The 21,920-nt window shown below is 40.3% G+C and overlaps 1 protein-coding gene and 1 pseudogene across 5 annotated transcripts in view; one reads left to right on the top strand and one right to left on the bottom strand.

The window, feature by feature from the left end:
- Positions 1–21,920, bottom strand: part of Patj (PATJ crumbs cell polarity complex component) — a 302,937-nt gene that overhangs the window by 269,560 nt on the left and 11,457 nt on the right. For all 5 annotated transcript variants that reach the window (XM_060365928.1, XM_060365925.1, XM_060365929.1 and 2 more), the window contains exons 2-10: positions 21,561–21,616; positions 21,293–21,459; positions 18,754–18,948; positions 17,060–17,199; positions 15,302–15,497; positions 14,208–14,336; positions 4,310–4,528; positions 2,622–2,721; positions 111–202 (exon numbers count right to left, since the gene is read on the bottom strand). In XM_060365928.1, coding sequence (XP_060221911.1) covers positions 111–202; positions 2,622–2,721; positions 4,310–4,528; positions 14,208–14,336; positions 15,302–15,497; positions 17,060–17,199; positions 18,754–18,948; positions 21,293–21,459; positions 21,561–21,582 — 1,260 coding nt within the window. In that variant the 5' untranslated portion in view covers positions 21,583–21,616. The remainder of the gene's footprint in view (positions 1–110; positions 203–2,621; positions 2,722–4,309; positions 4,529–14,207; positions 14,337–15,301; positions 15,498–17,059; positions 17,200–18,753; positions 18,949–21,292; positions 21,460–21,560; positions 21,617–21,920) is intronic.
- On the top strand, positions 6,255–7,266 carry LOC132646776 (glyceraldehyde-3-phosphate dehydrogenase-like; annotated as a pseudogene).

Here is a 21,920-nt window from a genome sequence, read left to right as displayed (position 1 = left end):
ACTAAAAACAAACAAAAACTATAAAATTAAACTAAGCCATCTTCTTCTCCTGCATATGCTAGAACACTCTCCAACTTGATTGAAATGTACAATACAAAGTCATTACTTACAGCCACTATTTTATCATTCACTTGGATTTCGCCATTGTGGTATGCGGCGCTGTCTGGAATTATACTTTTAACATAAATCCCTGACGCTTCCCCTGAAGGTGCACAGACATACAGAAAAAGAAAGAACGCTAAATTTAGGACTTGATTGCAAAATTCTTATTAGGAGGTTAATTAGCTAAAGAGGCTGACTAGAGACTTCATAAATACTATTTTGAACACAGGCAGGGAAATTGATGGATTATTTCAAACTGTCACCATCACAAGTGACCTGAATTAAAAGTGATTTGACTGATGCCTACCCTTCTGGAAAAAATAATCAGTAATAAAACTTTGATGACTATCTCTAAGCCGGGATTCTGGAGGGCCAGGATGAACCCCTGGCCTATCTCTCCTCACACTGCTGACTCAGCTCAAGCTCTCATCATTTTTCACTAGCATCATGACAAGTCACACGGATTCCTGCCTATATTTAGCTCAGTGCATATGCATGTCATCCAGATATAAAGAAAAACACATGTGGCCTTTTCAAAAAGGTAGAATGGGGGCCGCAAGATGACCTGGCCATCTGAGTTCAATTTCAGGATCACACGTAAAGGTGGGAAGAAACAGCTACACAAACGGCCCTCTGCCCTCTACATAAGCCAGCACACACCCCACATACATAATAATTTTAGAAACTAGAATAAGCTCAGCACCATGAGACAATCTTTATACTGTAAAATTAAGTATTTAATCACAAATGGCAACAAAAATGATAACCATATAGAAAGTACATTCCCAAGAGAAAGAACTACAAGGGGAATTGAGACATTTAAAAACTACCTCTTAATGATCTTATGCAAACTTCACCGAATCACATGCCAGCTCTTCATAACAAGAACATAACTTATTTTTCAACATCATCTTCCATGTCATTCCTTCTACAGGGCCTGACACCCACAAGACACTGCTCCACATACCAACCTGACTCCAGTCTCTCACTGGCTTCGCCCCTATCTAATCCTCCTTTCTCATTACCAGCTCAAGTGCTTCTTTTTGATTTTCCTGTCAACTTCAATCTCCCATCAACCATGCTAGGACAGCTGGTTGCCTCTCTACTAAAACATGCATCTTCAGTTATCTTTAAACAGTTAAGTGGCTCTTACACTTTAACTACACTCCCTGAATAGACATTCTTGTTTGTTTTGGTTTCTAAGATGCAGTTTCTCTGTGTTACCCAGGATGGCCTCAGACTTGTGAGTTCCCATGACCTTCCACCGCAGCTGCTGAAGTGACAGATCACAGAAGCATGCTACCACTCCCATCCAAACCCCAGCAGCACAAACAAAACCCAACAATAAAGGCAACAAAGTACAAGTTATTCTTATACATGTTTTTAAAAGCTGCTGACATTTCAAATGTCTCATTTGTTGACTCATTTGCTCAGCTTCCCCAAAACAGCCAAGCCCACACAGATTCTGAGAGTAAGTAAAAAGATTCTTTCCTGCACACAAACATTAATTTTTCTCTCATTCACTGCTCTCTGCCTAGGCACTGAAGCGTGATTTTAGGAACTCAGCCACAACTTCATTAACAAGAGAGAAGAGATGGATGATGAATCAATATGTTTTGTGCAGCATTATTTTTTACAGCCATAGTCTTTAAGAGACTTATTTAAATTCTGAACCTAAAAAGAGGTGGCACGTAGAAGAATCAGGAGTTTTGAAATTAGACATTCCGTTAGGCTAAGCTGACATAAGTGTTGTTCAGGCCTGTAAGGACATTAGCACTCTTAAGCTCTCCACCTGCTCCAAGTGTGCATGATGACAATTTTTAACGGAATTAATTCTCTATATTTTCTATTTTAAAAAAAAAAAACCTAAAATACTGTAAATAAATTTTCATGTAGCTACAAAATCCTTTTGAAAGGTTTATTTTTCATTTAACCTAGCAATTCTTTAATAACCAAGGGAAAACCAATGGTGAAAGTTACTGCTAACTTTCAGGTAGCATTTGAACAAAAAGTTTATTCAGATACTTTGAATCATGTATTCTCATACCACACTCCCCTTATATAAAAGAAAAAATAGTTCTAATGAAATACTTGTTCTATTTCATTTTTTTTCATGATTAAACACAGAAATTATATATATATATATATTGAAATAATATATTTTTGGGTATTCACAATATACAACATATGCAATGATCAATTCACTTTCCTGGGTAATACATTAACAGTCACAATATTCAATTCAAAACAGAACTATTTTACAAGCAAAGCAAAGTGAAGCCCAAATGTTATAAAATGGACTGGACATGAAATTCCTTTGTTACTGACTATAAAGCCAGCCTTTAAACCACTGAGACGAAATGTGACTCTAATCACTTAAAAGTAACTGCTTACCATTATGGATTCATCGTTTTAGTGTGAGTTTTAAATTAAAATCTGCAGGTACTTAGTTTTATTATATAGAAATCTTAACAACCTTTATAATAATCCCAAATGTGAAGTAGAAATAATTCATTTACCTGGATTAGCTGTTCCAACATACCCAACAATTCTAATCCCAAGACTCTGTCCATCTTTTTTAACAAGTTCAACATTGTAAGTTTCAAAAAGAGAACTGTCCTGTAGGGAGATATCACACACACTGTTACATTTTTAGTTGTATAACCATATAGACAGTTATTCTGTGCAGCTAGTGTGCCAAGTTCTTTCTGTGACAAACTTAATTTTAATATGGTTTCCATGATTCCCAATCCTTTATCTACCCATGTGCTTGTAAAATCACATGACTGACAAAGAGATCATTCAAGTGAGCCTAAACTAATCACAGAATCCTATTAAAAGCAGAGTTTTTTCTCCACTAGTAACAGAAAGGGGGAAAAAGATTTTAAACATACGAGATCAACCTGTTATTTGAAGGTGGAGGGGTCATACAGGAAAGATGGGAACAATGGGACCCTAAGGGCCTGAAAGATGTCTGGTTGAGGACCAAACAGAAAAGACATCCAGCCCACAGCAAAGAACTGCATTTCTGCACCAACCTCAATGGGTTCAGGAGTCCAGACTTCATGAACAGAACCCAGATGAACATCTTCACTTACCCTTTTAAGAATCTAAACAGAAAGACAACCCAGCACACCCTGACCTCTGACCTACAGAAATGCAAACTAACCAAGGTACTGTTTCAAAGCTAAATATGTAACTTGTAACACAAAAGTAGAAAGTTAATACAGCCATTTAGAAAAATCCCAGGCTTTATTTTCTGAAAGAATCATAAGAGGAACAGAAGAGTTAGATACTAAAAGGCAAGCTAGTTATTCTATATAATATTTTGAAAAGAGGTTCTGAAGGTTTTACTATTTATCTTCTAAATATTTTTTCAGGGGAATAAGGTATCTAAGCTGCAGCATCAGAAACTAAGCAATACAGTCAGGTCCCCACACAGCACAGAGCCTCGTGGCCCTTCACTGAATGAGAAGACTTCAGTTACCTAGAGTAAAGTAGGGAACACAAATCAGCTGTCCCTCCAACCTAGAGAAATTAAAGTAACTTCTAATATCATAGATAGAAAACTCCTGTTTGTATGGTCCCCAGTAGGGACAGGTAAATAACTTTCCTGAAGACCTACGTGATACCTCTGAAGAGGCCTCTGTTAGCTTTCCATTTGTTACTCTTCCTGCCTCTTCATGTTTTATTCATGTGGAGCAGTAGGCAGGGGGTGGGTTTCAGTCAGCAAAGCAATTGCCATGCAAGTGTAAGGAACGAAGTTTAGAACTCTAGGACCAGATGTTAAAAGCTAGACATTGTAGCACATACCAGTAATCTCAACACTGGGGAGACAATCCCACAGCAATCCCAGGGACTTGCTGGCTACCCAGTCTAATTGAAACGGCAAGCTCTCAACTCTGTGAGAGAGTCTGTCTCAAAACTAAGGTACAGAGAAATAGAGGAACAAATGAAGTCTGGCTTCAAGGCACAAGTGTGTCCATGTACTTGAGTATATGCATATTTGTATGCACACACACACACCACCAAAAAAAAAAAAAAAGAAACAAACAAGGTTAATATTCATCTCATATTCATCCTCTGCTTTGCATATGGACAGTGAAGTGTGACTTATACTAGTGTGGTCCTCCAGCTGAGGGTATTTCTCATCTTGCACTGTATCAGAGGCAGCATTTGATGTAAGAAGAATGGCTTCTATACTCACAGAAGCAAGGGTCCTGTTGGCTACAGCAGGTAGGGCAACAGGTAAGGATGCAGGGGTGGGAGGTGTTACTGTAATTTCACCAATAGGGTCTCTGGCCACCAGCATCCTTACTGAATTCCCACAATTCCTTAGCACTTGAGCAACTTGTTCACTGGTCATCCCTTGTACATTTGTACCACCAATCCTCAAGATGTGGTCGCCTGTCTGAAGTCTTCCGTCCTTTAATCAGAGAAAGAAAAGCAAAATTATTAACAGAAATCAACGATTTTAGTTTAACTACTTAATAAAAATATATCAAACTTTTAATTCTGGAAAAATGATTGACAAGGTCACATCAAATACTGGACAAACCTAATATTTCTAATGATCTACTCAGCTGGCAAAAGATAAAGTAATTCCTTGTAGAACACAAAACATGGAAGGGCCCAAAGTGAAATAAGGTATCAGAACTCTAAAATGGGCATCTGTTTGAGGGTTTTAATTTGTGTCTAACAGCTTACAGGCAGAGTACAATAACCATAAATGCAAGGAACAGACAAAAAGCTGGGGACTTCCAGAATTGAGTCAGAATGAAAAGTTCCAGCATAAAGCAAAGACCCCCCCTAAGGCCAAAGTGGCAAGCAGTATGACTGGGGAACAGGAAGTTGTCAGCCTGACTAGCAGAGGCTCTAACAATGACCTCAAGATCAATGGCATGGATAAGGTTAGCAATTTCAAACAGAGAAGGGAGAGCTCCATGTATTTCCTAAGGATTGACTGATAACTTCTACAAGGGTTGTCAAGAAAAGGGAGAAGGGTCAGAAACCCAATATTTTAGCCAAAGCAACTAAAAAAAAATGAATTATCATAAACTGAGGTAAAGTAGCCTTAAGAGTGACAGGTGATCGGGAATAGAAATCTCGGGGTGAGCCTTGGAATGAACAGTCTGAGGAGCCTATCAACTGGGGATTACCAGGTGAACAGCTGGATCCACAGGGCTGGAGCTCAGGAGAGAAATCAAAACCACACATTTAAATCTGAGCACATAAGCATTATCTAAGAGTTAGTTAACGTCCTGATTCTAGGTGAGTTTAAGGCAAGCATATCTTAAGCTGGGTAATAAGTACATTGTTAGCTATGATTATTCTTCTAAATGTGTACATTTATGTACGTATATACTGCATCACAGAAAAGTTTAAGATATAATTCATGAAAATATACACCAGCTAAAATTCACAAAAAGTCTTCTCTTTGTGAAAATTCTGAAATAGTTGATCCAGCTGTATTTTGCCTAAGTTTGTTTCATTAGAACACCTGAATCCTAAACTGGAAACCCTTAGTACTGCATATTAAAGATACCAAAATGTCAGCAATGATGCTCTAAAAATATATATGCAAAGTACCTTACAGGTGAAGACAACTTCTATGGCCAACTATGCTAACATAAAGCCTATGTTCCTAGCATGTGGAGGCAGGAAGACTAAGGCCAGCCTGAACCACATAGAAAATTAAAAACCAGCCTAGACTATACAGTGAGACATCTTCTCAGAAAACCAAAAAGAAAGTGGCACAGATCTTTAATTCCAGCACTTGGGAAGCAGATATACTAGATCTCTGAGGCTACAGAGTGACCCTGACACAAAAAAAGAAAAAAAAGAAGAGAGGCAAAAATGAAGGAGGAAAAGAAACAAAATTAATTCAATCTTGTTTAAAAAGTAATTTAAAATTTAAAACAAAACAAAACAAAAAATTAGGTTTAAAGGGTTGGCTGGCCCAGCATGGTAACACACGCCTTTAATCCTGGCATTCAGGAGACAGAGAGGAGGATCTCCTGAGTTTAAGGCCCAGTCTGGTCTACACAGAGAGGTCCAGGCCAGTTCTACACAGTGTGATGCTATCTCTCAAAAAAAAAAAAAGAAAGGTCTTTCATCTTTTCATGTAGTGCCAGCCTTGTCCCTATGACACGATGGTGAAGGTTGGAGTAAATGGATTTAGCCATATTGGGGGCCTGGTTACTAGTGCTGCCTGGTGATCTGGCAAAGTAGAGATTGTTGCCATCAATGACCCCTTCACTGATGTCAACTCCATGGTCTACATGTTCCAGTCTGACTCTACCTATGGCAAGTTCGATGGCACAGTCAAGGCTGAGAATGGAAAAATTGTCATCAATATTAAGACTGTCTCCATCTTCTATCATCTAACATCAGATGGGGCGATGATGGTGCTGAGTATGTTGTGGAGTCTACTGGTGTCTTTACCACCATGAAGAAGGCTGGGGGCCACTTGAAGGGTAGGGTCAAAAGGGTTATTATCTCTGTCCCTTCTGCAGATAGCCCCATGTTTGTGATGGGTGTGAACCACAAGAAGTATGACAACTCACTCAAGACTGTCAGCAATGCTTTCTGCACCACCAACTGCTTAGAGCCCCTGGCCAAGATCCCCTGGCCAAGGTCATCCATGACAACTTTGGCATCGTGGAAGGACTTATGAACACAGTGCATGCCATCACTGCTACCCAGAAGACTGTGGATGGTCTCTCTGAAGGCCTGATGGCTGTGGGGCTGCCCAGAACATCATCCCTGCATCCACTGGTGCTGCCACGGCTGCGGGCAAGGTCACCCCAGAGCTGAACAGGAAGCTCACTGGCATGGCATTCCGTGTTCCTACCACCAATGTGTCTGTCATGTATCTGACATGCCGCCTGGAGAAAGCTGTGAAGTATGATGACATCAAGAAGGTGGTGAAGCAGGGCCCACTAAGGAGATCCTGGGCTGCACTGAGGGCCTCAATGACAACTTTGTAAAGCTCATTTTCTGCCATGACGATGAACACACGGCTACAGCACCAAGGTGGTGAGCCTCACAGACTACACAGCCTTCATGGAAAAAGAAGCCTGGACCACCCACCCCCGCAAAGACATGACAGCAAGAGAGAGGCTCTTGGCTGCTGAGGAGTCGCTGTCCCAGCTCAACTCCTGACACTGAGCATCACCCTGTTTCCATCCCAGACCCACCCAGAATAACGGGAAGGGGCCAGGTAGCCCTACTCTCTTGAATACCATCAATAAAGTTCACAGTTCCCACAAAAGGAAGGAAGGAAGGAAGGAAGGAAGGAAGGAAGGAAGGAAGGAAGGAAGGAAGGAAGGAAGGAAGGAAGGCTAATCTAACCATGTTCAAAAAGTTAAAGTAGTAATACCAACGCTCAATCCAAAACTGGCTTTCTGGCTGTCTGGCTGTCGTGGCACCAGCCTATAATCCCACCACTCAGGAGATAGAGAAAGGAGACGAGGTGTTCAAGGTCAGCAAGAGCTACACAGCAAGTAAAGCGCAGGGCTTACATGAGACCTTTTTAAAAAATCTAATTCAAGCTGTCCACTGATGTACAGCAGGTTGCTCTCTAACAACAAAGGACACACAAGACTCTTATTACTTACATATTCACCAAGAGACTGTCTACCACCATCAAAAGATTTTAATACAGCAAACATGAAAAATCGCAACAAGGAGTGCAAACAGCTTCAGCATGAAGCAGTGGGTGCTGGGAGAATTTGTTCTGGGCTTCATAATCATGCTTCCAGGTGGCACCACTTAGAAGCCATGTTAGTAACAGTTTTAAAAGACTCAAGACAAAAAAATCAGTTTGTTGCCTTTCCTATTTTTTCAATGAATGAAAAAATTTCATTCATCCTGAATGAAAAAATAATTCGGATCAAAATATGGTGTACAAAGCTATATGCTGGGCTGTGGATGCTACAGAGGGTGCTAGAAATGGCAGACAAAGGGGTACAGCAGTTCAAGCCATAAATATCTAAAAAAGGTTAAGAAAAGAAACAAATACAAGGAAAAACTATTGGAGGAGAACAAAGACTAGGTGCCTTTCTACTTTAGTAATGGTGATTCGATATCCTATTTCTACCTATGCAACATCCCAGGTAGAAGAAACACCAGCTGAAGGGAGATCCAGGGGCCTGGAAGTTGCCCCACAAGCCTTGACAACCTGAACTTAATATTTGGATGTGGTCTTGTGTACCCATAATTCCAGCATTCTCACAGTGAAAGCTCAGTCACATAGACAGACACACACACACACAAATAAACAAGTAAGACTTTACAGAGTAACAAATGAAAGTGTTTTTGATGAAAATGACCGAGGCTACCCGGGAGCTAGACCATCGGGAACAGAGTAGGGTCTAGCCAAAATCAGAAAGAATTTTAGCTTGGCTAATGAAGAATACTTTACCATCAAGTATATATTTAGTCACTTCTCAAAAACTATTTTTTCCCTATTTTACTTCAACTTTTAATTTAAAATCACGTAGATAATTTGCATCTGTCACTGAAAGTCAAACATTTTCTTCTTCCAGAAAAGCAGGTGTTCTAAGGAATTAATAAGTGCAAAAATATCCATCAGGCTGATAGGAAAGATGCCAAAATGGCAGCTGCCTGGTCTAAGTCCAGCAGCCCCAAACCAGTATTTCACTGATATATTTTCTCATTACCATTATCTTTCCATGATGTATCTAAAGACACTCTTGTTCTTCACAACCCAAAGCAATGAAAGCCAATAAAGAATTGTCCAACAGCTGGGCACACAGCATGCTGTGCTATATCTTGAAGTTGTAATCCTCCTGCCTCAGACACTGAATAGTTATATTTCAAAAATAAAAACTAACTTCTGAAAACACTTTAATACATTTGCAATACTTCTGTCGAATAAAATGGCCTAAAGAAGGATGGCATAATGGCACACACCTTTACTCTCAGCACTCTGGGGGCAGAGACAGGTGCATCTCTGAGCTCAACAGTAGCCTGGTCTATATCTTGACTTCCAGGCAAGCCAGTACTACACAGTGAACCCTTGTTTAAAAACACAAAACAAACAAAAAACCCTCTAAAGATGTGCTGGATGCTATGAATATTAGAAAATATCTGAGGATTACTGAGATAGGCCCTTTTACTTCCCTTACCTGAATCTATGTATCTCCTGTCCACAGAATTACCCATCTACATTAACTGGCATATAAGGCAGACATGGTGACTCACATCTATAATACTGGCATTCAGAATGCTGAGACAAACATTTCACCCTGAGTTTAAGGTCAGTCTGGCCTATAAATTAAGTTTCATGGCCATGGCCAGCCTGGGCTACAGGGTAGATCCTGTCTAAAAGAAAAGAAAATAAATTTAAGTAAAAATAAATTACTTTTTAACTAGCTTTGAAAAACACTATACAGGGGCTAAAGAAATGACCCAGCAGTTAAGAGTACTGGCTGTTCTTGCAGAGGACTCAGGCTGAATTCCCAGTACCCACACAGTGGCTCACAGCTCTCACCAGCTCTAGTTCCAGGGAGCTGAACGCCCTCTTTTGGCCTCTGCTGGTTATGCATGCAAGAGGGGCACAGATGCAGGTGCTGTACCAAAACACATAAAATGAAAATCAACCTGGAAACAATAACCACGTGTTATTTCTATTTTCTTCACTTTCTACAGTTAACAGCAGCTGGACAAGAACAGCTTTGGAATCGGATAATAAATCCATGCTGGTCAGATGCTCACCCTACCTAAATTTTAGATTTAGCAAATGTGAGAATAAATTTACTGCTTGTGCAATTCTGGGTATTAAACTTAATGTCCTATATAAAAGGCTGATAAGCTCTCTGGCAGAAACTGCTCACTGTGCCCACCGCTTCCTGGGAAGCCCCTTCCCTCTGAGGAAACAGTTTGGTACATGCTGGACAGTGTATGCGTATGTGACCAGTATTAGAGATGCTATCAACTTCCACAAAATACATTTCAAATGTGTTGTTCTCAAGATGGTCTCAGATCTCTTTCAGAACCATGAAATTAAAGGAGCTGTTTGACCAGGAGTAATGGTCATGCCATGGTCAAGGCATTATCTGTCTGGCTTCATCTTATCACTCTTTTTTTAAGATATATTTTATTTGTGTGTGTGTGTGTGTGTGTGTGTGTGTGTGTGTGTGTGAAAGAGAGAGACAGAGAGAGAGAGAGAGAGAGAGAGAGAGAATATATGCAAGTACGTACAGGTGTGCCAACAAGGCTAGAAGGGGTCATCCAATCTATTGGAGCTGCAATTACAGGCATCTGTGAGTTAACCAATGTGGATAACTGGGATCCAAACTCGGGTCCTCATGATTAAGCAGTAAGTGCTATGCCATCTCTTCAGTACACTACCACCCAGTTTTAAAGCTTTCATGCTACCTTTTTTCCTTTCAGAGAGGATCTCTGGGATGGTTCACCTTCATGGCCAATTTAACTAAATCTGGAATTAACTAGAAGACACTTCTGGCAATGTCTGTAAGGTGTTTCCAGAGAGAGCTGACTAAGAAAGGAAGGCCCACATTGGATGTAAATGGTACCATCCCATACCTAGGGTCCCGCACTAAATAAAGTGGAAAGTCAGCTAGGCACCTCCATTCCCTGCTCTTTGCTTTCTGCTCTGCCCAGACATAAGGAGTCCCAGCCACGTGCTCATACCACCATGAACTCTGCCACGCCTTCTTCCATCATGATGAACCAGGCTCTCTTAAGCCAAGAAACAAAATAAATCCTACTTCTCTGAAGTTGCTTTTATCAGGTATTTGGTGATAACAATGAGAAACGTAGCTAATGCACTAGCTTAGGATGTAGGAGTGCTGAGAGGCCATGCTCAAGCACAGGTAACAGAACTGGGTGCTAGACGGTGGTTATAGGTGGAGCATTTACAGGGTTATATGACATTAGCAGAAGTAAGAGGAAGAGTTCCTGTCACTCTCGAGCTGTGCAACCTTGAACACTTTCTTAAAAGATTCCATACCTATAATTTGGAAGTAAAATTTAGGACTGTTTTGAGAATTACATTAAAATGATGTATATTAGGCAGATGACAATATTTGGCACAAGCTCCTGCTTCTCCATTACAAATCTGTGATGGGCAGGCCTCTGGCCCCTCCTTGATGATCTGAAACACTGATGATCCCTTCCAGGAAAGGGTGAGAATCAGAATTGGTCTTTTCCCAACAGTGCCTCAATGGGATTAATCTGGGAAACCCTGCACATCAGTGTCCTTGTGAAACTCATAATGCACATTAGTGTATTAAAAAGCTCTGAAAATTCTTACAGTAAAGGAAATGATTTGATTTCATTTAAATTTATTTGATCCTTTGTTTTTTCAAAATAACTGCTGCACTTTGTACTTTGCAAATGTCATTCCATCCAGCAAAGAAGCCTGTTAAAATTGCTAGAGGACAGGGGGCAGCAGGCAGAGGGCAAGGGCCAGGGGAGAGAGAAACGTAAGAATATTCACAATATCTAACTCCTTTCTAGGTTACAAAATAGAGACGTCTTTAGAGATTTATTTAGGAGCTGGAAAAATGGTTCAGCAGTTGAGAATGCTTGCTGCACATTCCTGAGGACTGGAGTTCAGATCCCAGCAGCCAATGTAACAAGCCTAATGCCCTGCCAAGTCCCCGGGCTCCAACACCATCTTCTGACTTCCATACTCACACTCACACACTGTGCTTGTGCACACACACAAACACGCAGCTAAGTGTTTGTTTAATATTTTTATTTTATGTATATGAGTGTTTTGCCTACATATATGAATGTGTACTACACGCACACCTGGTTCTCCAGAGGCCAGATGAGTATATTGGATTCCCAGTGCTCTTAACAACTGAGCCATCTCTCCAGCATCCATTATGTTTTAAAGACACACAGATGATCATCCTCACTGTAGTCACACACGTGTTGTGTGTGGCGTAGATGTATAGTGTATGTATACGTATATACAGGTGCAGGTGTACACACCTCAGCATGTGTGTGGAGAGCAGAAGAGGATGCTGGGTGTCCTGATCCATCACTCTTTCTTTACCTTCTTACCTTGAGCCTGGAGATAGGCTGGCAGCCAGGAAGCCTCAGCAGCCTTCTCATCTCCATTCCCCACAGCAGTTTTAGGCAAAGGAGGCCAGAGCTGCCTGGCTTTTTACATGGGTGTTATGGATTTGAATCCATGTCTTCCTGCTTGCACAGAAAGCCTTCTTACCCACTGAGCCACCTCTCTGGCCCTTAAAGCCCCTTTTATCTTCCAAAGAAAATTTAAAGACAGAGGGATGAGGTAGAAAAAGCTAAAGATGAGGGAAATATTCACTGTCTTTCTGTTGGTTATTTTACATTTTTGAATAACATATTTTAAATATTTATTTTTAGATTTGTTTTAGGTGTCTGAGTATTTTGCCTGTATGTATGCATGTGCAATGCATGTGTTTGTGGAGTCAGGAGAGGGTGCTGAATTCCTTAGAACTGAAGCAATAAATGGTTGTGAACCACCTTGTGAGTGCTGGGAGTTAAACTCAGATCCTCTGCAGCAGCACTCTTAACCATTGAATCTCTCTGACCTGGTCCCCATAATTTTTAATGGCTAATTCACCCAAATGCTTTAAGATAAAAGCATGACTCCTCAGACATGCACTGAAAGGTCAAAGTTCACTGACATTAATCATTTTTTTTACTGTACCATGTAAAACTTTGCTTAAGAGAACCTGACAGCTGTCATGAGCCTGGGCCCCCACCTTATTCTACACTAACCTCACATGGTTTTCAGTTTCCCTCTGCTTTTGTATGATTAGTGCATACAAACGTGATCTCAGAGACACATGAAAAGCATTAGTTACCAAGGTGCCCACAGACCAGACGTTAAGAACTTCTACAAAAAAATATAGTTGGTACAAAAAGAACAGAAGGAGGGATGGGACTGAATAATTACAAGAGATTCAGCCATCTAGGTAAAAAATAAGGAACTAAGGGACCTTCTTCCCTCAAAGCTGAAGCTGTACAACAAATTCATCATTTTTATTTGTTTGTATGTTGGGAAAGATGTGTTTATAAGGAGATATGTAATAATCAGTGAAATTTCGTGTGCTTTCTGATTATAGAGTTAGTTCTGAAGTATCACAAGCATTCTATACAACATGAGCTCAACCTCACATTTCAGCAGTAATTTCTAAAATCTACCTATGGGAGGCTGGAGACATGGCCAGCTCTTACATGCACAGCTCTTCCAGAGGACCCAAGTCTGGTTCCCAGCACCTACAGAGAAGGCTCACACTACTTAACTCTAGCGCCTGGATAGCAGACCCTCTTGTCTGGCTTCCATGGGTACCCCCACATATGTGGCATCTGCAAACAGAGACACATACACACTGACAAATAAGTAACAAATAAAACCAAATATGGTATTTAACATTTCCTCCCATGTGAAATTACGTGGAAAAGAAAGTTGCCGAGCTTTTACATAGCCTGCTTGTTTCTGAAACACAGCTAAACAACAAAGGGTACACACTTGATTTACAATGCCAGAAATAACCAAGGGAAAGCTTACATGTACAATGTTGGGACAAATGGATTCTTGTCTGTTTTAATTTATTATTAATGGGGGAGGGGTGTGTCATAGTACACACACAGAGGTCAGAAGACAGCCCTGTGGAATCAGTTCTCTCCTTCTCCCTCTACATCAGCTCCAGACTCAAGTCCAGGCTGCCAGGCTTTATATTTTATAGCACCTTTACCTGCTGAGCACTCACCTACCCCAGGACAAATGCATATGCTCACTGAACCTTCTGGTTCTATTACTGAGCCCTTAAAAGATATGCTAAATAACACAATGCTCAAAGTGCAAATATTCATTAACAATTCTTTACAATAAAAATATTTTCTTCTTATGTAACCAAATCACTGCTAATTAGAGGTCAGAAAAAAAACTATTTAAATAAAGCAAATTCATGGTATATGGTGTTGTAAGTTATAAACTTTTTGAGTTATAAATTATTGAGTCATGTATCCTAACAATTCATGATATAAAATTAATTTCAAATCACACAAGTCAAATTTTATAAAAGCAAAATGATAAAACAAAGTTAACTTACCCGGTCTGCCAGTCCTCCGGGAACAATAGTCCTTACAACCACACCACTTGACTTTCCTCCAACTATCCCAAAACCTAATCCAGAGCCATCGTTAATGAGTTCAACGTCTTCAGTGTGGCGCCAGCACACCTACGGATGAATGGCAGGTTAGGAACAGAGTTAGCAAATCACAGTTTTAGGTGTCCCATGCGGTAACATGTAACAGATTTATAAAAATCTGAAAATTCATACAATTAGTTGAGACAACTATCTATAGAGACTAAGATATGATACATAGTAAGTAGACAGAAGACAGATGATGCACAAATGGATAGATTGATAGAGCAAGGCAGAGAGCCCTGCCCTGAAGGGTATTATAATTCAATAGAGAAAATAAGCACAAATAACTGAAATACAAGGTAAAATATCACATCATGAGACACTACAACTTGAAAAGGACAAGAAGCATTTCCCCACCTATAATGTAGCACAGGGTACATAGGAAACCAATGAATATGTATTTGCTGACGACAGGCTTAGTGTTACAAAGATTTCAGGGATGTGGGGGAAAGGATGGTTCATAAAATGTAACTCCAATGAATAATCATGAAAGTTTAATGAAAACAGAAATTTAAAGTACTAGTGGCACATTCCTGTAATCCCAATACTCAGGAGATGGAGCCAGGGGGATCAGGAATTCACAGCCAGCCTTTAAGCTCAAGGAAAACCTAGACTGTATGAGCTTCTGCTCATAAATAAATAAATAGAATAGAAAGAAAAAACATTCAGGCTAGAGGGAAATGCAAGAGCATACCTGGGCCAGACAACAGAATGAGCAAAGGTTAGAGACATCTTATCACCAAATAAGTTATAAATAATAACCAAATTTGCCTCTAGATTAAATAATAATCTTCAATAAAAAAAAAAAAAACAAAAAAAAAGACATTGAAAAGATAGAAACAAAACAAACAAACTCCTCCAACAAACGTCTTGTAGCTGCCACCTGGAGATATGATCACCTCTCTACAATGAAAAGACTTCCAAATGACTACCAACTATTCTTGTAGTGAAAAACAGAATTTAGAATGAAGTATGTCCCCAAGCTTTTGACCCACCGCTTCAGGCAGAGCTGTTTCGGCTGAGCTGGTAGAAGTTCGGCCCTGTGTGTGACCCACTTCCCGGGCCACAACCAGACGCAGAGATCCAGTGGCTTGCTGTAGTAGTGCAATTGCCTGCTGATGGGAAACATTCTGATCCAATGGGATGTCATTAATGGCCAAAATTTGGTCATTTTCCTTCAACCTTTGATCCCTAATCATACAAAAGAAGAGCTTGTTTTAAGTACTGGAATAAGCTGAACACGCACACAGGGCTGGCTACTGTGCCTTTCTATGAATCAGGTGCTCCACCAGCAGATACGCATCTCTTACACCATCCTTCCTCATGTTAACACTGCCCTTTTACACAGGATACTAAGACTTGCAGTAAAATGAAGCCACTCGAGCAAGACTGCACAGCTGAAAAGAAAAGCAACATCCAGCCTCAGACTACACGAGTTCTTTGACTAATAAGCCTACAATAGACTTTCTGCCCCAGATAACTTGTCTCTGAGGTGCTGGTATTACTTTTGTGGAATGTATTCAGATTCACATACAGGAAACATTTTGGATGACAAGGTGTTAACAGGGTATTTAGGAAGGTTTCTGCTATGGTTTCAATGTCCATGCCCCCTGAGTCCTGTAGAAATTTAATTTCTATTATAAAGTATCAAGAGGTGAGACTTCTAAGGGATGGTCAGGTTAGGCTATAAGGACTCTCCACTCATGGATAAGACTGGTGCCTTCACAAAAGGGAAAGTTTAGTCCTTCACTGCCACGTCTCATCTTGCCTTCCACCATGTGATGAAGGAGCAAGAAACCCAAGCCAGTTGTAGACATCTTGACATTGGACTTCTCAGCTTCGAGAAATGTAAGCCAACGTATCTCGGTTTATCACAAGTGCTGAAAGCTCAGACATTCTTTATAGCAAAATGGACTAAAGCTGAGTCTCACATCCATCTTTAAATAACTAAGAAGTGCTGAATCTAGAAACGTATGAGCGCACCACTGACAGACGGCTCAGTGACTGTGCAGTAGAAGGTCAAGCTGCAAGGAAGACTCGCGCTCACACGACAGGTAAGGACATCATGCATCAGACCATCAGCTACACAGCCAGGAAGGGCAGCCAGCTACTGTATCAGCCCTTCCCATGATGTTCCAGAACTCTATAGGTAGATGCTGTTTTAAAAAAGTAAGTTGTTCCCAGAAGATGGAAGGAAGGAGGAGTTGGGAGTGACTGTTAATATCTATATAATAGGGTAAGAGCTTATTTTCTAGTTGATGAAACTTTCTAGAATTTCTACTATTTCTGGGATAGTGGGAATGATTGCAAAGCACCAATGCATTAAACAGCACACATCAAAACAGTAAAGTATATGCTATTTTGATCCTATCCCAGTAGATCTATTATTTTAAATTCATCAGAGACACGAGAAGTAAACATCTATAAGCAGAGACAATAAATCTGAAAACAAAACATTACTGACAGAATTTTGTAACCATACCCTGCCACTATTGCTATTATTCTATGAGGAACATCTGAAGAGTGAACACAGGAAATGAGACAAACTGAAGACTAGAAATTGAAGAGACAGAGACTTTGTGCAGAACCCTTCAAAAATAGCAGCAGGTGCAATGTGGACACGCAGGGTTAAGGGGCCTCTGAAGAGCAAGCCAGCACCAGCTGCTTTGTTACCTTTTTACTGCTACCTTCTTACTCTCTTCTCGGTAACATTTCAGAGCTGTCAGGAAAAAGAGAACAAACTTCATCCTCACCTGTCTGCTACACTCCCTGGATGGACTTCTTTCACAAAGATGTCAATTAATCCCAGACTTTGGCTTCTCAGAGCCACCACACTGAATCCAAGGCCTCCAGTTGAAGGGCGCTCTATATCTATATATTCAATGTGCCGGCCCTAAAGAAGGGGAGGCAGTCAGACAGGAAGAAAGAAACCCATGACATGCATTTAAATACCACCTTTCCGCAGAACTGAACGCACAGGAGCTCCAAGTCAAAGACTGAAACTGCTCAGCGCACAGCTGCTTCTATGTCATTGCCCTCAGTGTAAACACGCTCCGCAGCGCAGTATGGTGATATGCTCGTTCGGGGAAACCTTTTAACTTGATTGTTTTCAGCACGGCATTGAGAAGCATTTTACAGTTCATCCTCATTATGAGATAGATTCCGAGCAGGACAAAGACAGAAAACAAGCATCCTTTTTCACAGTAAGCTCTCAAGTTACTTTGTACATAAATTTCTTTAAATTCTCCTTATGCAGACACATTTTTAAAAAGGAAAATAAGTCAAATTTGCAGGAAGCACCTTTGTGTTCAGCCCAGTCAGAACCAGCTGCATATATAGCATTCTGTTATAAGTTCTACAGCAACGAATTAATACTCCGTTTCCACGGTCATTTCAAAAGCTACAGAGTACAAGGATTGCAAGCTACTTTACCGTTTTAGTTAGCAACTGCATGTACAACATGTGAGTCTCATAAATATAATCAAATCACAAGTGCAAAATGCAGAGCATGCGGAGCTTACCTCCATGAAAAGAGCCAGTATATTTTTCCACTACTGCGACTTGAAGCAAATTCTGTTTCTATCTTAAGCCCAAATGTATTTATTTATTTACTTACTTGTTTACTTGCTTATTTTCCTCTCCTTTGGTTTTTTGAGACAGAATTCTCTATGCATTCCCAGCTGTTCTGGAACTCACTATGTAGACCTCACAGAGATCTTTCTGCCTCTGTTTCCCAAGTGCTGGAATTAACACGTGTGTACCTCCAAACCTTTTTTTTTAAAGACTGACTTCATGTTTAATTACGTGTATGGGTATAAGTCTGTGAGTAGGTATATGCACATGAACTGCCTGCTGAGGTCATAAGAGGGCTTGGATCCCTAGAGCTGGAGTTACAGGAAGTTGTATGCTAACCAATATGGGTGCTAGGAACCAAACTCGAGTAAGTCTTCAGCAAGAATTTCTAAATTTTCTTTAAAAACTTCAAAACCTTCAGTTGTCTATCACTTGGTAGGTATTATGAGCTACACTCAAATGTTTGCCTATATGTTATAAACTATATTCATTATAACTCACAAATTCCACTTTGATATAAAATTAAAACGGAAATTTTCTCATGGTGTTCAGTTTTTGTGTATTTTCCTTTTAACAGGGCTTCACTATGTAGCTCAAACTGGACACAAATGAGAGACTTCCCTTCCTCAGCCTGCTGAGTGCTGGGTTGCAGGCTTTCCCCAGCATACCCTACTCTCCTGTGTCTTAATCACAAGTTCTAACACACAGGTTAGAAGGAGCATCAATTCTTCATAAGAATGTAAAAACACAAGCAAACAAAATATACAGTAACACATATTCAGGCAAAAAGATTTAAGTATAAAATAAGTCTCCTTTTTAAACTGAAACAGAAGAAAAAAATAATAAAGCTAAACACTCCATGACATGACCATACCTGAGCCATCTGCTGAATGACTAAGTTAAAGTCTTCATTTCCTGACTTTGGAGTCCAAGGTGATAATCCAGATGCAGTTAAATTACTACAAGGTCTGTGAGCATTCCCATTTGTAATGGAACTGTCCGTGAACACTAACAAGCCCTTCCGAGAAAAATCAAAATTGGCTGAACAGTCCGAGGGGATATGGCTGAGCTGTTGGAGAGAAAGATAAAATCATCAGCAGAAATCCACAGAAAAGAAACAATTTCTATCTATTACATTATATGTGTAATTTACACACATATTAAAGAAGTAAGGGGCAGGCATGTGGCACCTGACTTTAAGACCAGCACTTACATGCAGAAGTGAGTTTGTGAGTTCAAGATCACTTGGTCTACATTTAGCAAGATACAGGCCAATTAGGGCTACAGAATGAAACTCTTGTCTCAGCAAAGAAGGAAGGAAGGAAAGAGGCAAGCAGGGACAGGGGAGAAAGAAAAAGAGTGAGAGGTGTGTGTGTGTGTGTGTGTGTGTATGTGTTTGTATGTGTATGTGTATGTGGAAAGAGAGAAAGAGATGACTTGGCAGTTATGCTGCTCTTCCAGGTATAGCTCCTAGCACCAATGTCAGGCAGTTAACAACTGCCTATATAGGTCCAGCTCCAGCAAGTCTGACACTTCTGTCCCAACAACACACACAAACTGCACTCACATGCACATAATTAAAAATAAAATAAACTTTAAGAGAAAGAAAACATGTAGGTACCTAACAACAAATCAGTATGTTCTTACAGCTGTGCTCTTTAATATTACATAAAATGTTTAAAATCTGTTCTTGATACATCTAAGAACATAAGACACTGGGTCCTTTCGCATTTATCTGTATACCTCCATGAAGGAGGCACAGAAGATCCACAGAGGCCCACACAGCACTCACAGCAACAGAGTTTAATAAGTGTTTCTAAGAGCCAGATTCTAGACGGAGATTCCTGCTTTTATGTTATACCATCTCATTGAATCTTTTGTAATAGCCCAACTGATGTCATTCGTTATCCCACTTGGTGATATGATTGCCTAAACAAGACCTACATAATGACAACACCAGCTGAAGTACCAACATGAACAGGGTAAATCTCAGAAGGCCCCACCCTAGATGAGTTGCAGCCAGTTAATGTTGAGTCTGCGCAGAAGCAGCCACCCTGCCAAGTGGTCACCCCGAAACACATATGCATCTGAGCATCGCTAAATGAGCTCAGCAGGCTGTATTTCTATACACATGTGTGTATATGAATGCACAGATAACCAAAGGAGAAGACGTCACGGAGTTTAGAGGGAGTAGGAGAGGTTGGAAGGATGAGAATAGAAGGTGGAAATGTTATAAACTGGGTGCTTATGTAAGAAATTCCCAAAAAATAAAAAGGGCCTGACACAGTAGCACAGGTCTTTAATCCCAACAATTTGGAGGTATGGGCAGGTGGACCACTGTGAGTTCTAGGACAGTCAGGGCTACATAGTAAGATCCTGTCTCAAATAAATGATTAATAATAAAAAAACTCATGTTTTTAAAAAATAAATGTCAAACCCACAGTCAATATTCCAACAGGCAGCATTAACTGACTCAGTTAAAAAAAAAAAAAAAAAGAAAGAAAGATATGGCTAAAGCAGGGAGGGGGAAATACTGGTGTACCTGGTAGAAGAGGGTAAGAGCTAGGGGAAATGTGTTCAAGATACACTACTTACTTGTGTGAAACTATCAAAGAATTAATAAAAGACGGTCTACTATTACACAAACAGCAAGTCCAGGAGAGGCCTCTGATTAACGTGCTTACCATGCACTCTGACGATCTGAGTTCAGATCCCTAGAGCCCATGCAGACGTGGAAGGTGAGCAACAATCCGTGAGCGTGTCCTTAGGCCTCCAGATGTACCCACACATAAACACATGCATACGCCATACCCACATGAAAATCAACTAGTCAATATACTTGTTCGAGAGAGAGAATGAGAGAGAAAGAGAGAGCGAAGGCATGACAGTTAAGGTGATAAAGGGCACTCGCAGCCAGGCCTGATAGCCTGAGTTGGATCTCTGGGACCCTCATTGGATAGGGAGGGAACCAACTTGTACAAGTTGTCATCTGTCCTCCACACATGCCCGTATACATACCAAACACATACAGACATACACTCACACAGAATAAAATGTAGCAAAATAACTGCAACTAAATAGACAATAAGTGCCGAGAGCTGAGAGTAGAGAGCAGCAGTAGAGTGCCATCACACATAAGGCCCTGGCTCAATCTCAGCACCATATAATAAAAAAATACAGTAAGTTAGAAGCTACTTTATAGTTTTGAATAAAATGTTGCGATTCTAAAGCATTTGATCTTTGCTTATTTATCACGCTCCAAAACCCAACATACATCTCATCACCATTTACACCATCCACGGGTGCAGGCCCCACGCAGCCTTTGCTAAACTAAGAGTTCCAATCCTTCTAGCTCCTCCTACACTCCTTCGTTGGTCTGGATCCATCGGGGAAAGGCCCGCCTAGAAACTTACTTGTCCCTTCAGCTGCTTGATGGACTGCTGGAGTGTAAGGATCTGGTTGAAGAGAGGGCTCTTCAGGGTCTCGTAAAATGCAGACAGCTTCTCATTCTGTGTCGTGTCACCCTTCTCCTGAAGTTTCATCCTCAGGCGATCAAGGACCTGCAGGACCTGCATTTTCTCTTGGTTGGAGAAAGGTGATAAGAGCTCAAGTTAGACACCGTAGCACAATCCATTCTGAATCAGTAAGTAATTTAACGATAAAAATGGATAACTGTTATACCTGCAGCAGGATTCTCAGGCATTTTGGATTATTCTTTTCAATCACTTTCAAAAAGCCTAAAGGAAAAAAAATTAACTTTTGTTATAGATGTCTGCAGTCCTACAGAGGAAACCAAAGCAAACTTCAAGAATGTTCTTTATTAAAACTGACTCAGTGAAATTCAAATTATAACCACAATGAAACATCAATGCATGTCCACTCAGATGGGGAAAATTAAAAAACACTAGAGTAAGTGTTGGCAAGGCTGCAAAGCAGCTAGAACTACCACATACTGTTAGTAGCGAAATAAAATGGTACAATCACTTTGGAAAATTATTGGGTAGTTTATTTTTGCTAAGTTTTTGTAGTTTAAATCATAAA

The sequence above is a fragment of the Meriones unguiculatus genome, chromosome 12 (assembly GCF_030254825.1).
Source record: "Meriones unguiculatus strain TT.TT164.6M chromosome 12, Bangor_MerUng_6.1, whole genome shotgun sequence".
Lineage (NCBI taxonomy): Eukaryota > Metazoa > Chordata > Mammalia > Rodentia > Muridae > Meriones > Meriones unguiculatus.
Note: the sequence above shows the minus strand (reverse complement) of the source record. Positions and strands in the feature narration are given on the sequence as shown.